The sequence below is a fragment of the Rana temporaria genome, chromosome 11 (assembly GCF_905171775.1).
Source record: "Rana temporaria chromosome 11, aRanTem1.1, whole genome shotgun sequence".
NCBI classification, from domain to species: Eukaryota; Metazoa; Chordata; class Amphibia; order Anura; family Ranidae; genus Rana; species Rana temporaria.
The window spans coordinates 158258896-158273249 of record NC_053499.1 but is presented as its reverse complement, the minus strand read 5'-3'; the positions used below and the strand labels follow the sequence as shown (position 1 = coordinate 158273249).

At 48.9% G+C, this 14354-nt stretch overlaps 1 protein-coding gene across 2 annotated transcripts; it reads right to left on the bottom strand.

The window, feature by feature from the left end:
• Window positions 1-443: 443 nt before the first annotated feature.
• Window positions 444-13901, bottom strand: IST1 (IST1 factor associated with ESCRT-III). Of its 2 annotated transcripts, none has more exons than XM_040329541.1 (10): window positions 13778-13901; window positions 10502-10601; window positions 8138-8318; window positions 7968-8055; window positions 7589-7672; window positions 7374-7484; window positions 5254-5448; window positions 2962-3075; window positions 2404-2443; window positions 444-1129 (listed from the first exon to the last, which is right to left on the bottom strand). In XM_040329541.1, the coding sequence occupies exons 2-10, from the start codon at window positions 10587-10589 to the stop codon at window positions 942-944; spliced, it is 1089 nt and encodes a 362-aa protein (XP_040185475.1). In that variant the 5' UTR covers window positions 10590-10601; window positions 13778-13901; the 3' UTR covers window positions 444-941. The 2 variants fall into 2 exon arrangements, with proteins under 2 accessions (XP_040185475.1, XP_040185474.1); XM_040329540.1 differs by having other exon boundaries at window positions 13782-13900.
• Between the last annotated feature and the right edge of the window lie 453 nt (window positions 13902-14354).

Sequence of the window (14354 nt, the reverse complement as noted above, 5' to 3'; positions counted from 1 at the left end):
TCAGCTGTGATTGGTCACAGCTGATCACGTGGTAAGAAGCCTCTGACAGAGGCTCCTTATCAAGATCGGAGATGCGGCGTGTCAGACTGCACGGTCCTGTGGGCGCGCGCCTGCATGTTACCCTGCCGGACGCCATACGATGCCCAGTCAGGATAACATAACCACTTCCTGGCTGCCAATCTGCTATAGACCGGGCGAGAAGTGGTTAATTTACCAAGAGATTTTTGTAAGTGTCCATCTAGTCCGGAAATCCCCTCACCAGTCATCAGACCACCAGCAATGGGAACTGGGAACGACATGAAAAAAAATCAAAGCTTGGCTCCTCTACCAAGACAGTCACCGCCACATGGGATTACCCCCGGGGCAGGGCATTACAATCGGCCTCTGTAAAGCCTACTACCTTTGCCGCAAACGTCGCTTGTCCCAATAAGACTGCACACACATTTAAGAAGGCCATGGCTTTATTTTGAAGAACAGCACACTTAAACAAGCCTAACATAAGTTCGTGAATATATACAAAGATTAGAAAATCATGTATTAAGAGCCGCTCGTTACGTGCTAAGCAAAGAGAAGTCTTACATTTTATCGGGTTGATAATTCCACAAGTTGAGTTCCAAAGTTCTTGGTTAATAAAAAAAAGGCATCAGCTTTAGAGAAATGGGTTCTTGGTTTAGACTTTAAGACTGAAAACCCCCCTGTTGACAAAAAAAACAAAACAAACATACACCCTTCCCTACTATAGCCAAAAGCTACCCCCCATTGTTAGTGCAAGGGTCATGAAGAACCTGCAAAAGTAGAGGAGAGTTCACTTTCCCTGCCTGTGGCAGGAGGTATCTGAAGGAGCCGCTCATTGCAGGATTTACAGTAAAAGTTTTTAGATATGAAATTCCTTCTCAGAAAAGAGAGTCAGGGGTCGGGAGTTGGGAGGATCGTCCCACCGCTTAGGTTTTCTTCTTTAGCTCCTCAAACCTACGTGAGAGGTCATCAAAATCAATATCATCTGAACTGGAAGTGCCCACTCCGGCTGAGGCGGATGGAAGGGTGTCGGGAACGGAAGGTAACTCGGGCAAGACAAAGTTATCTGCCATTTTTGACCGTGGCTTGGCAACAGGAGCGTTTATTGCTGGACCTAGGGAAACGTCAAAGAAAAGATGGCAACTAGAATCAATTTTACATTTAGGAGGAAAGGTGCACCATGGGTAGGGAAATACACAGTACAGTACAAACACATGCGAAGGCACACGGCCATGTCATCTCTACAAAGTGTGGTCCCCAACTATAAACTCGGCACACCCAGGGACATACCATGAGGCTCCCGCCAAGGCAAACCTGCTCTTCATTCATTGAGATGAATATAAATGATGGGGTTCCAGGTAGGCAGCTGGGCTGTGTTCTCATTGTCTATTTTAGCTGCTCCATCCTCTCTAAAGTGCCGGTTGCCTCCCTGCCTCTCCTGACCGCCATTCCTGGGTACTGGTACCAATGTATTTGTACATTTTTCAAGTGCTGCGTTGAAGGTTTTGTTCAGTCTTATTTGTGTTTAACCACTTAAGGACCACCTCCTGCAGACATACGTCGGCAGAATGGCACGGCTGGGCACGCGCACGTACCTGTACGTCCTCTTTAAGTGCCCAGCCGTGGGCGCGCGCCCGTGACCTGGTCCAAAGCTCCGTGGCCGCGGGACCCGATCGCCGCTGGAGTCCCTTAAAATCAGGGGAAAATCGTGGGTGCGCGATATCCGTCGATCCCCGCTGTCTCCGACATCTCCCGAGCCGAGTGTAGTGCGCGCTCAGCTCCGCCCGCAGCCACGCGAGAGAAGCCGAGTGCGCAGGAAATCCAGCTCTGCACAGCGCGCCAAATTCAAACACACGACGCTGCAACCCCCAGACGAACACCACCGCAGACGGACACCCACAAGGCTCGACGGAACCCGCGCAAGGCCGCAGACGGATGCCGGACAAGACAGCAGACGGACCCGCGCAAGGCCGCAGACAGACGCCGGACAAGGCCGCCGGGCAAGACATCCAAAATGTACGTTTTTTCCCTAAACTTCCCTCCTCAGCTTGGGGTGCGCGCTATACGCCGATAAATACGGTTCTGTATATACTCGAGTATAAACCGAGTTTTTCAGCACATTTCGGTCTTAAAAAAGTGGTATCGGGACAACCCTACCTTCCATCTATCCCTACAGATAGATATAATATAAGGGAGTTCTATTTGGATTTTTAAGTTTAAAAACAAATTTTATTGGGGTTTTTTGTGCCGACTAGTTGGATTGAGCATTTCTGATTTTTTTGTATTTTCCCAAAGGACATGTGGTTAGGTGCTGGCACATGTCAGGTCACAATATATCTACAATCATACAGTTCTGACGACAAGCTATGCATTGCCAGATATCCTTACCATCTTGTGCTGGAGGAGCATTAGGTCCATCATTCTTAATCTGTTGGAGGAAAGGGATAGGTTAGCATTAAAAACACACACACACACACACACACACACACACACCTCCCAATAACACAGGAAATTCAGTTTTAAGAATCCTTCTACTGGACTTCATAACTGCACTGTGGGACCCGGAGGGCTGTGAGAGGAGAAAGGCACACAGAGCGGCCATGCCCACCCCTCCCCATTCAGAGAAGCCTTTGTATTTTATGAATCAATTCACATAAATACAAAGGCTTCTGTGAATGGGCAGGGAGAGGGGGTACAGCAGCTGCAGCGGTCAGAACTAAAATAATAGACACAAGCCCAGGAGGTGCCATGCACCTCGTTGAACTTAATTCATAGCGTGACTTTATTTTATTTTTTTATTACAAAAGAAGATTAATTCCTGGAAGTGTCACAAGGAGGTTCTGGAGGCCCGCCTCACTTGTTATAAACCCCCGAATTACAGTTGTAACATGATCTAATAATGAAGCATACGTCCAGTAAAAGAAGGAGCCATCCCTCACTACTTACAAAGTCATATGAAGGAGGCATGTTTGGGATCGGCGGTGGCACAATTCCTATCGGTGGAGGATGCTGGTTGCCATAAGGCTGGTACATTCCCACGGCAGGTCCATTGAAATTCTCCTATTACAATATGATTGGAGAAGTACATGAAATGTCTGTTAATTTAAACTTTTTTTTAAAGTATATCCTATAATACTGTATAAATAAATTAGAAAAACTAAAAATGGCCAATTTTACAATCTTGGGGTAAAATTACAATATTAATTCTTATGCATTAAACTCGAGTACACGGCAGCCCTTTGCTATTGTTCTGTATAAACACAAGGAGGTTATTTAATAAAAACAACTGACCTATAGATACAAGGAACATCTCCTAAATGTGCACATGTTCTGAAGCCGGTGACGTCACCAACGCATGCAGACTGCGCTCTGAATTGGGGGCACACAATGTATCGTCAAAGCCAGAGCTCTGTGCCGTGACTGCGGCTCCAGTGCACATGTGCGGGAGTGACGTCATCGCGGGCCGGAGCCCGTGAACCTGGAAGGAAGGCCAATCGAAGACAGGACCCCTGTATGCAGTGACAGTGCCCCACTGGAGGGACCTGTTTTACAGGTAGGTCTGTCATAATGTGCTAGTATGCAATTTGAACTAGCACAATATGCAATGCATGTGCCACTAGCACAATGTGCCTTGCAGCAGGGTCCGATTTTTTTAGGTCTTAACTACCGCTTTAAGTTATTTTTTTTCCCACATCCATACTGTTGCTAGGTCTACATAAGGATTGTATGAAATCCCTCTAAGGCCCCTTTCACGCGGGGCAGATCAGTAATGATCCGCCCTGTGAACCTCCGCTTGCTCAGCGGGGATCGCTCCATTGATCCCCGCTGAGCCGGCGGATGACAGGGCGGTCCCCGCACACTGTGCAAGGACCGCCCTGGCTTTTTCTCCGCTCTCCGCTATGGGGGGGGATCGGATGAACACGGACCATCTGTCCGTATTCACCCGATCCGATCGAGGGATGGAAAAAGTAGGTTTTTCCTCCGTCACACTTTGGCGAATCGGATGTCAGCGGGCATGTCACCGCTGACATCCGTGGCTCCATAGAGGAGCACGGAGCGCCCGTTCAGGTCCGCAAAAAAAACTGGCAGGCGGGACTGAACGGTCCGCCTGTGTGAAAGAGCCCTTATTGTTCGTATTTAAATACATGGCTTCCTCTGAGATGGGTGTATGATGTCATGATCTCCACCTCAGCACTGTATGTAAATGATACTATATACAGCGCCCCTGCAGGACGGGAAGACCAATCCCACTGCCAGAGCATAGTACTGTATGTAATTGATGCCATATACAGCGCCCCGAAGGATGGGAAGACCCATCCCGCTGCAAGAACACAGCACTGTATGTAATTGATGCCAAATACAGTTTATACAGTGCCCCCCACGAGAAGACCCATCCCACTGCCGGAACACAGCATTGTATACTGTATGTAACTGACGCTATATACAGCGCTATACAGCGTCCCCGCAGAATGGGAAGACCCATCCCACTGTCGGAAACACAGCGCTGTATACTGTAATTGACGCTATATACAGTATATACAGCGCCCCTGCAGGATGAGAAAACCCATCTCACTGCCAGAACACAGCACTGTATACTGTATGTAATTGATGCTACATATCAGGGGTCTCCAAACTTTCTAAACAGGGGCCAGTTTACAGTCTTTCAGACCTAAGGGGGCTCTTGGTTGGACTATAACCTCCTCCTAACCCCTCCTCTATTCCAACACACCTTTCCCTCTCAACTTTGACTAGAATCCCCTAATCTTCCCCTGTTCCCTTCTTATTCTCTAGTATTTTTCTGGGGTTACTTGGAGAGCCACCCTAATGAATATTCAGAGAGTTAGTACCAAGCATATTACCAAAGGTTTCCATGTAATGAATAGAAGACACTGACGTATTTTGTTTTATCGCAATGTAACCATTGTCTTTGCGTCAATCTATTCTGTACAGACAGTCCCTGACCCTGAGTTACAAACGGGCTAGGGACTGTAGGTTTCTTCTTAAGTCGAATTTGTTCATAAGTCGGAACAGTACATTCTTGATGTTCTGTCGAAAAAGTGGCCGCGCATGCGCAGAATGGCAGAGACGTCACGCCGCCTCCAGTTCGTAAGTAGGAGCCGTTCACAAGTCGGATGTTCGTAACTCAGGGACTGCCTGTATAGAATTTTTGTTCCTGCAGTAAATCCTATATATTGCATACCGCCCCCTATTAAATATATATATAAAAAACACACATACCGGACCAGAAGGCGCAGGGTAGGAGAAAGGAATCGTGGGAGTGGGCATCTGCATGGCACCCATTGTTGGCAATGGCATTGCAAAACCTCCTCCACCGCCGCCGCCGCCGCCACCTCCTCCTCCTCCTCCTCGCTTTTTCTCATCTGAAAATTCGACATCTATAAGGTCTGCCTCTATACCAGCGGGAACCTCGGCCTTCAAGCATAAAAAGGAAAAAAAGAACATCAAGTCACATGACACAAACTGACTGGTTATATATGGAAGGAAGGTCTGATATTCCTAGACAGAGCACAGCATGGCGGATGTAGTTTAGAATGAAAAGCTATGCTGTGTGAACGAGTAATTATCAACATATCAATTAAACAAACCCTTGACTCATATAGAGGCATTTTTATTTCCTTTTTCAATTGTATAAAGAAAAATTACCTTGTTACGCAGGTCTTTTGACAGTTCTAATCTGCTCCCCATGGCTCAGTATTGGTGCTTCCCAGTAAGGGCCAATTTACACTGGCGCAATGCCAGATATAAAAACTGTATGGCTGAATTTGCATTTGGACCCAACTCGTGCAGGACCCCTTTTTTTTGTACGCACCAGAATCATATCGAAGGGGCTTTCACACCCATGCGATCCGATTCCTGTCCAAATTCACAGTTCACAAACCGATCTGGGGATGTCATTAAAAGGGGTTGTAAAAGGTACGATTTTTTTCCTAAATATCTTCTTTTCCCTTAGTGCCGTCCTCCTTCACTTACCTCATCCTTCCATTTTGCTTTTAAATGTCCTTATTTCTTCTGAGAAATCCTCACTTCCTGTTCTTCTGTCTGTAACTCCACACAGTAATGCGAGGCTTTCTCCCTGGTGTGGAGTGTCGTGCTCGCCCCCCCTCCCTTGGACTACAGGAGAGTCAGGACGCCCACTAACACACAGCTCCTTTCTCTATCTGCAACGTAGAGAGCGTCCTGACTCTCCTGTAGTCCAAGGGAGGGGGCGAGCACGACACTCCACACCAGGGAGAAAGCCTTGCATTACTGTGTGGAGTTACAGACAGAAGAACAGGAAGTGAGGATTTCTCAGAAGAAATAAGGACATTTAAAAGCAAAATGGAAGGATGAGGTAAGTGAAGGAGGACGGCACTAAGGTAAAGGAAGATATTTAGGGGAAAAACAATTGTACCTTTACAACCCCTTTAACTTTGCATTGACACCCACGGCGGTTCGCATTGGGCAGGGTGAACCACCGGCGATTCAGGTGCGATGCGGGAACCCGCACTGGATTCGTAGTATTTCCCACATAATACATTCGTTTTCAGGTAAACTTCACATAATGTGCTAGTATGCAATGCACACTAGCACACTATGGGCCAGATTCACAAAGGAGATACTCCGTCGTATCTCTGTTTCTATCTATGCGGCTGATTCATAGAATCAGTTACGCATAGATATCCCTAAGATCCGACAGGTGTAATTGTTTTACACTGTCGGATCTTAGGATGCAGTACCGCGGCCGCCGCTGGGGGGAGTTCGCGTCGTAAACCAGCGTCGGGTATGCAAATTAGGAGTTACGGCGATCGACGACGGTTTTTCGCATTCGCTACGTCGCCGCTAGTCTAGTTTCCCGTCGCAAAGTTAGTCGTCGTTTTGGGTGCCTTAACTTTACACAGCAAACGTATTGCTGTATAAAGTATGGCCGGCGTTCCCGCGTCGAAATTTAAAATTTCACGTCGTTTGCGTAAGACGTCCGGGAATACGGAAGTACGCTACGCTCGTCGCCGATCGAAAAAATGACGTCAGTTCGCGCAAAGCACGGCGGGAATTTCGAAACGGAGCATGCGCAGTAGGTCCGGCGCGGGAGCGCGCCCAATTTAAATGGTATTCGCCCCATTCGATTTGGACCGCCTTGCGCCGGACGTGTTTACGATACACCGCCGCAAGTTTCCAGGTAAGTGCTTTGTGGATCGGGCACTAAAACTGAAAACTTGCGGCGGTGTAACGTAAACGGCTTACGTTACACGGGCGCAATTGTACCTGAATCTGGCCCTATGACATCACCTTTCAGGTGAGAAGGGGGGGAAAAAAATGTGGTTTACTAACGCTTTGACAGTAGCAGGATCTTCACCTACCATGACGACAGAATCCGGTTCATACGGAACGTTGTAGTTCTTGGCGATCTCGATCAGATATCTCTCCACCAGGATTTTAGGTGGGGCCTCCACACTCAGCTTGTGCATCAGCTAAGGGGAAAGAACAGGTTACCATTTATCTTCCAACTTCTGGAGTTTCTGTCTTCATCATGAAATGAGACAATAAAATGCATAAAAACGCTTCCCCGCCATACCCGATCGTTTACTGTTCCAATCTGGTTTGTCCTGCACAGCTTGCCGTACTCTTTACTGTACTTGGCACACAGCTGATCGGCAACCTGCAGGAAGAAGAAGAAGGGAATATCACTTGTTAGAGAAGGAAACGCAATTTCCTACATTCTGGAATGTTCTAAGGCAGGGGTCTCCAAACTTTCTACTGTAGAAACAGGCTTTTCTACTGTAGCTTTGGCTACCTTATGGCCAAAACAAACTAAAATGCCACAAGCTGCTTATTCATTCTCCTAAAACAAGCGAGAGCGTTTTTTCCTGCAGGAGATTAGTCATTATGACAAAGATCGAGAGGTGATGGGAATAGAATCTATTCTAGCAAAGTAGACAACTCCTTTAACTCACCGTCTTGAGCTCAGAAACCTCAGTTTGTAGTCGTGGAGCCGCCCAGATGAGGGTGGAGACTGCTTCAGACAGGCCGGGGTCCAGCTCTCTACAATGGAAGGAGACGGAATAAGAAACCATTGAATCCGATCCAATGCCATAATGTGTGGCCTATCAGGTAGAGTCCTTACTTCATGGACTGGATCAACCCAAATCGGGCCAGCAGCAGGTCGCAGTACAACTCCAGGATCTCCATCGCTTCCACCAAGTAATCTTCTCGGATGATGTGCTCCACCCGGATCCTCGCCCTTTCATCCTTTCCGGTGGACAAGTAATCAGCGATCTCCTTCCTCGCTTTCTGTGCCAGCTCAGCTGTGAAGGGAGGGGGGGGACACACAGAAAAAAATAATTATTCTGGCCAATGAAATGACTTAACACCAAGGCGCTGGACGCTCGTTTACAGGCATCAATGCCAAAACACTGCTGTCTGAAGGAAAGGTGTTTAGGAGAGAGAGCAACATGTCCAGTGTACATAAGGCCTAAAATAATAAATAAATATCTGAGCCACTTCTGCTATATTCTTGGTTCATGAAAATTTCTGGCAAGAGCTACTACACTAAACTACATGTGACCATTCACAGCCAAGGAGGCGGCTGTGTGCGGGATCCTAGCATACACTATTACGGGAATATGCAATTAGTGGACCTCCAGCTGTTGCAGAACTACGATTCCCATGAGGCATAGCAAGACTCTGACAGCCACAAGCATGACACCAGAGTCAGAGACATGATGGGACTTGTAGTTTTGCAACAGCTGGAGGTCCGCTAATTGCATACCCCTGCACTATTAGAATCAGCAAGATCATTCTGTACAAGAAAGCAGGTTGTTGGTGCCAAAAAAATAAATAAAAATGCAATGCAGAGTCTGTAGCAACCTATCACAAACAAGCTTTCATTAGTGTAAGTAAAGTGTAAGTAAAGTAACTAAACGCTAACCTCAGGCAGGAATTTTACACAGCTTCAGGCATGGGCCCCCTGGAGCAGAGAACTGGGGGGGGGGGGAGGGAGGGAGCTGCTGGTGAAAGGTGCAAATTGAGAAGGGGGGGGAGTGTCGCAAGTTGAGAAGGGGGCCCTTAGAGGTGGGGGGGGGGCTTTGGGTGCTGATGAAAATAAAGGATACAAAAAAAGGGGGGTGCCATCCGGGCCCCTTAGAAGTCGGGGGGGCTTTGGGTGCTGATGAAAAAAGAGATACAAAAAAAGGGGGTGCCATCCGGGCCCCTCAGAAGTTGGGGGGGGCTTTGGGTGCCGATGAAAAAAGAGATACAAAAAAAGGGGGTGCCATCCGGGCCCCTTAGAAGTCGGGGGGGGGGCTTTGGGTGCTGATGAAAATAAAGGATACAAAAAAAGGGGGGTGCCATCCGGGCCCCTTAGAAGTCGGGGGGGCTTTGGGTGCTGATGAAAAAAGAGATACAAAAAAAGGGGGTGCCATCCGGGCCCCTCAGAAGTTGGGGGGGGCTTTGGGTGCTGATGAAAAAAGAGATACAAAAAAAGGGGGTGCCATCCGGGCCCCTAAGAAGTCGGGGGGGGGGGGGCTGCTGACGCAAGGTGCAAATTGATAAGGGGGGGAGTGTCGCAAGTTGAGAAGGGGGCCCTTAGAGGTGAGGTGGGGGCTTTGGGTGCTGATGAAAAAAAACATACAAAAAAAGGGGGGTGCCATCGGGGCCCCTTAGAAGTCGGGGGGGAGGGGCTGCTGGCGCAAGGTGCAAATTGAGAAGGGGGGGGGGGGGGGAGTGTCGCAAGTTGAGAAGGGGGCCCTTAGAGGTGAGGTGGGGGCTTTGGGTGCTGATGAAAAAAAACATACAAAAAAAGGGGGGTGCCATCCGGGCCCCTTAGAAGTCGGGGGGGGGGGGGCTTTGGGTGCTGATGAAAAAAGAGATACAAAAAAAGGGGATGCCATCCAGGCCCCTTAGAAGTCGGGGGGGGGGGCTGCTGGCGCAAGGGGCAAATTGAGAAGGGGGGGGGGGGAGTGTCGCAAGTTGAGAAGGGGGCCCTTAGAGGTGAGGTGGGGGCTTTGGGTGCTGATGAAAAAAAACATACAAAAAAAGGGGGGTGCCATCCGGGCCCCTTAGAAGTCGGGGGGGGGGGGGGCTTTGGGTGCTGATGAAAAAAGATACAAAAAAAGGGGGTGCCATCCAGGCCCCTTAGAAGTCGGGGGGGGGGGCTGCTGGCGCAAGGGGCAAATTGAGAAGGGGGGGGGGGGAGTGTCGCAAGTTGAGAAGGGGGCCCTTAGAGGTGAGGTGGGGGCTTTGGGTGCTGATGAAAAAAAAGATACAAAAAAAGGGGGTTGCCATCCGGGCCCCTGGGGACCACTGGGCCCCTTACAGGTGTACTGCCTGCACCTTCCTGATGGCGGCCCTGACCTCAGGTTATGGTTCCATGGACCCATTAGTCTCTTTAAAAAAAAAAAAACAGTAAGCAACCCCTCATCTACTTCTGGCTGCCCAGAGTGATTGGACTCCGGCATGTAAAAGGACCAATGGTAGAACAACAACTCACTCTTCTTCTTCTCCAGGAGCTTCAGCCGGTTTATGACAAGTCGCAGATTCACGCGAAGCCGCTCGGCTTTGAACCCAGAACCCAACATGATGTCCGATTACTGCCAAGAGAGGTGAAGATAAAATGTGAAAAGATCATGAAAGCTAAAGTCATAATATACACACACACACTGTATTGTCAAAAGTATTGGGGCGCCGGCCTTTACACGCACATGAGATGGTGAGCCAGGCCTTCTCGTCCAACATCAGTGCCTGACCTCACAAATGTTCAAACATTCCCATAGACACCCTCCTAAACCTTGTGGACGGCCTTCCTAGAAGAGTTGAAGCTGTTATAGCTGCAAAGGGCGGGGGCTAGCTCAATACTGAACCCTACGGACCAAGACGCCTTTAAAGTCTGTGTGTAAAAGCAGGCGTCCCAATACTTTGGTGTCAGTTTATTTTTTTACAATTTATTTGTCATTTTTATTTTTTAATGCTTTCTTTTTAGGGGGTGGACGCGTCAGTGTGTTTTTTATAAAAAAAAAAAAAATCATTATTTTGACCAATTAATTTTTTGGTTATTTATTGCAATTTTTATCAGCCCTGATGGGGGGCTTTGGTGAGATATCAGGGATCCTAACAGACCGCTGACATCTTCCCTTTGAGACAGAGAAAGGGACTGAGGATAGAGATTTCCCAAGTGCCTTTCTCAGCAGAACTAAAAATGAATGGAGAGAAGACAGAGGCTCCTCTCCATTCATAAACTGAGACATTGTAATCACAGGTTACGATGTCTCAGTTATGTGAATGGACAGAGTCAGTGATCACCGACCCTGTTTATTTGCAAAAAGGAAGGAGTCGGCTTTACCGGCTCTTACTTCCACTCTCCATCCTGACAGATCGAGGACAGAGGGGGTGGAGGGGGGACACGGAGCAGAACGGAGGGGGACACACGGAGCAGAACACAAGGACAGTCGGCGGTGATCCCCCCCCCCTTCCATCTCTATCCCACCATCCATCTCTATCATTTCTATTCCACCATTCATAGACCCACTTCCATTATACATTTCTACTCAACCATCTATAGACCAACCTCTATCTTTATCATTTCTACTCCCCTATCCATAGACCCACTTCTAGCTTTATAATGACTACTCCATGATCCATATACAAAATTGCATTGTGACCACAGGGAAGCAAGCCAGTGAGATAACTCCACAGATACTGCAATATGAGTGCCCTTTATTTCTGCCCTTTGACAGCCTAGAGAACAGAAACACCACACACAGGTATCTTCTACATTATTCAGGACACAGAGGTGTCATTTCTTTGAGCGCATTACCTGCTTACACTACAGTCCTATAAACCAGGAGATCTTCCTAGGACTGGGCCTACAGCAGTGGGTAAGATGGATCAGCCCTAGAACACAATTACATTTTTCCCCACCTCTGTCAATGAGCCTTCCCCACCTCCGCCAACGAGCCTTCCTTTCCCCCCCGCCAACGAGCCTTCCTTTCCCCTCCCGCCAACGAGCCTTCCTTTCCCCTCCCGCCAACGAGCCTTCCTTTCCCCTCCCGCCAACGAGCCTTCCTTTCCCCTCCCGCCAACGAGCCTTCCTTTCCCCCCCCCCCGCCGACGAGCCTTCCTTTCCCCCCCCCGCCAACGAGCCTTCCTTTCCCCCCCCCGCCAACGAGCCTTCCTTTCCCCCCCCCGCCAACGAGCCTTCCTTTCCCCCCCCCCGCCAACGAGCCTTCCTTTCCCCCCCCCGCCAACGAGCCTTCCTTTCCCCCCCCCCGCCAACGAGCCTTCCTTTCCCCCCCCGCCAACGAGCCTTCCTTTCCCCTCCCGCCAACGAGCCTTCCTTTCCCCCCCGCCAACGGGCCTTCCTTTCCCCTCCCGCCAACGAGCCTTCCTTTCCCCTCCCGCCAACGAGCCTTCCTTTCCCCTCCCGCCAACGAGCCTTCCTTTCCCCTCCCGCCAACGAGCCTTCCTTTCCCCTCCCGCCAACGAGCCTTCCTTTCCCCTCCCGCCAACGAGCCTTCCTTTCCCCTCCCGCCAACGAGCCTTCCTTTCCCCCCCCCGCCAACGAGCCTTCCTTTCCCCCCCGCCAACGAGCCTTCCTTTCCCCCCCGCCAACGAGCCTTCCTTTCCCCCCCGCCAACGAGCCTTCCTTTCCCCTCCCGCCAACGAGCCTTCCTTTCCCCTCCCGCCAACGAGCCTTCCTTTCCCCCCCGCCAACGAGCCTTCCTTTCCCCCCCGCCAACGAGCCTTCCTTTCCCCTCCCGCCAACGAGCCTTCCTTTCCCCTCCCGCCAACGAGCCTTCCTTTCCCCTCCCGCCAACGAGCCTTCCTTTCCCCTCCCGCCAACGAGCCCATGGGCACATTTTATGTTAAGGGGCACGCTGTTGGACATATTTTATGTTAAGGATCACGTTTTGTTGTGCCCATCAGGGTTTCCCTTAGCATAAAATGTGCCCATCAGCGTGACCCTGATTTTATGTTAAGGGGCGCTGTGACGGGGACACCTGATGTAAAGGGGCGAATTGACAGGGACACCTGATGTAAAGGGGCGCTGTGACGGGGACACCTGATGTAAAGGGGCGCTGTGATGGGGACACCTGATGTTAAGGGGCGCTGTGATGGGGACACCTGATGTTAAGGGGCGCTGTGATGGGGACACCTGATGTTAAGGGGCGCTCTGATGGGGACACCTGATGTTAAGGGGCGCTCTGATGGGGACACCTGATGTTAAGGGGCGCTGTGAAGGGGACTTGAGATTCGGACCTCGGCCCAAAAAAAAGTTTTAGTGACCGGACCTCCTTGAATTTTAATTCAAGACCCCTGATTTATACAGACACAAATACAGTATATACACTATACCCTCCTTATATATATATACACACACACAATATACACTCTATATACAGATATATCTGTCTACACACACAGTATATATTATATACACTCCTTTATATACAGTATATACTATACACTCTGCTCTATATACAGATAGATAGATATATACAGACACAAATACAGTATATACACTATACCCTCCTCTATATATATATCTATATACAGATATATCAGTCTACACACAGTATATATTATATACACTCCTTTATATGCAGTATATACTATACACTCTGCTCTATATACAGATAGATATATATATATACAGATAGATAGATATACACTCTCATATATACACACACCTTTATATAAAGTATATACACTCCTCTCTATACAGATATATATAGTATATACTCCTCTATATACAGTATATATTATATACAGACCGGCGTTGTCCTCTCCGGGTGATGATGGGCCTCTTCCTCCTTCTACCTGCCTTCCTCCCCCTGGCCGTATCGGAGCCCCGCCCCTCCGCTGACAGCACAGTCATGTGCCGGGCGGTGGGCGGGACCAGAGAAGGGAGCAGCAGGCAGCTGATAGGTGGGTGAGTGCGTGTTTCTGCGGGTGACGTCACGTCATGTGACAGCCCAGGGGGGGTCACATGTGCGGAAGTGATAATAAAGCGGAGTGTCATGTTCTATTTCTGGGGTTTTTTGTTTGTCTTTTGATAGAATTGTGTAAAACTTCAGGAATGTCGGGCTGTAGAGAGAGTTCCCTGTTCTCGTTTTATTTATTTCATACAAAGTAGTCAGTAAAGATCCAGAAAGCTGATTTGTGAAGTTTCCATTAAACACAGACAACAAAGAAGGGTCCGGTGTACTCTGGATGTGACTTGTCCTCCTCATACACTCATATTAAGGCCCGGTCTTTATTTGTAGACTGGATACAGACAGGAAGTGTTAGAACCTCTATCAGGTTTTATTTTCTTTGTGACCCCCACAGGGGAGATTTCCCTTCAC

Excerpts from the sequence above, each read along its gene's own strand:
- IST1 (XM_040329541.1), bottom strand. The coding sequence starts at position 10,589 with ATGTTGGGTTCTGGGTTCAAAGCCGAGCGGCTTCGCGTGAATCTGCGA. Across the intron at positions 7,673-7,967 it reads AGGTTTCTGAGCTCAAGACG|GTTGCCGATCAGCTGTGTGC; the intron begins GTGAGTTAAAGG and ends TTCTTCCTGCAG. Across the intron at positions 7,485-7,588 it reads TTGGAACAGTAAACGATCGG|CTGATGCACAAGCTGAGTGT; the intron begins GTATGGCGGGGA and ends CTTTCCCCTTAG.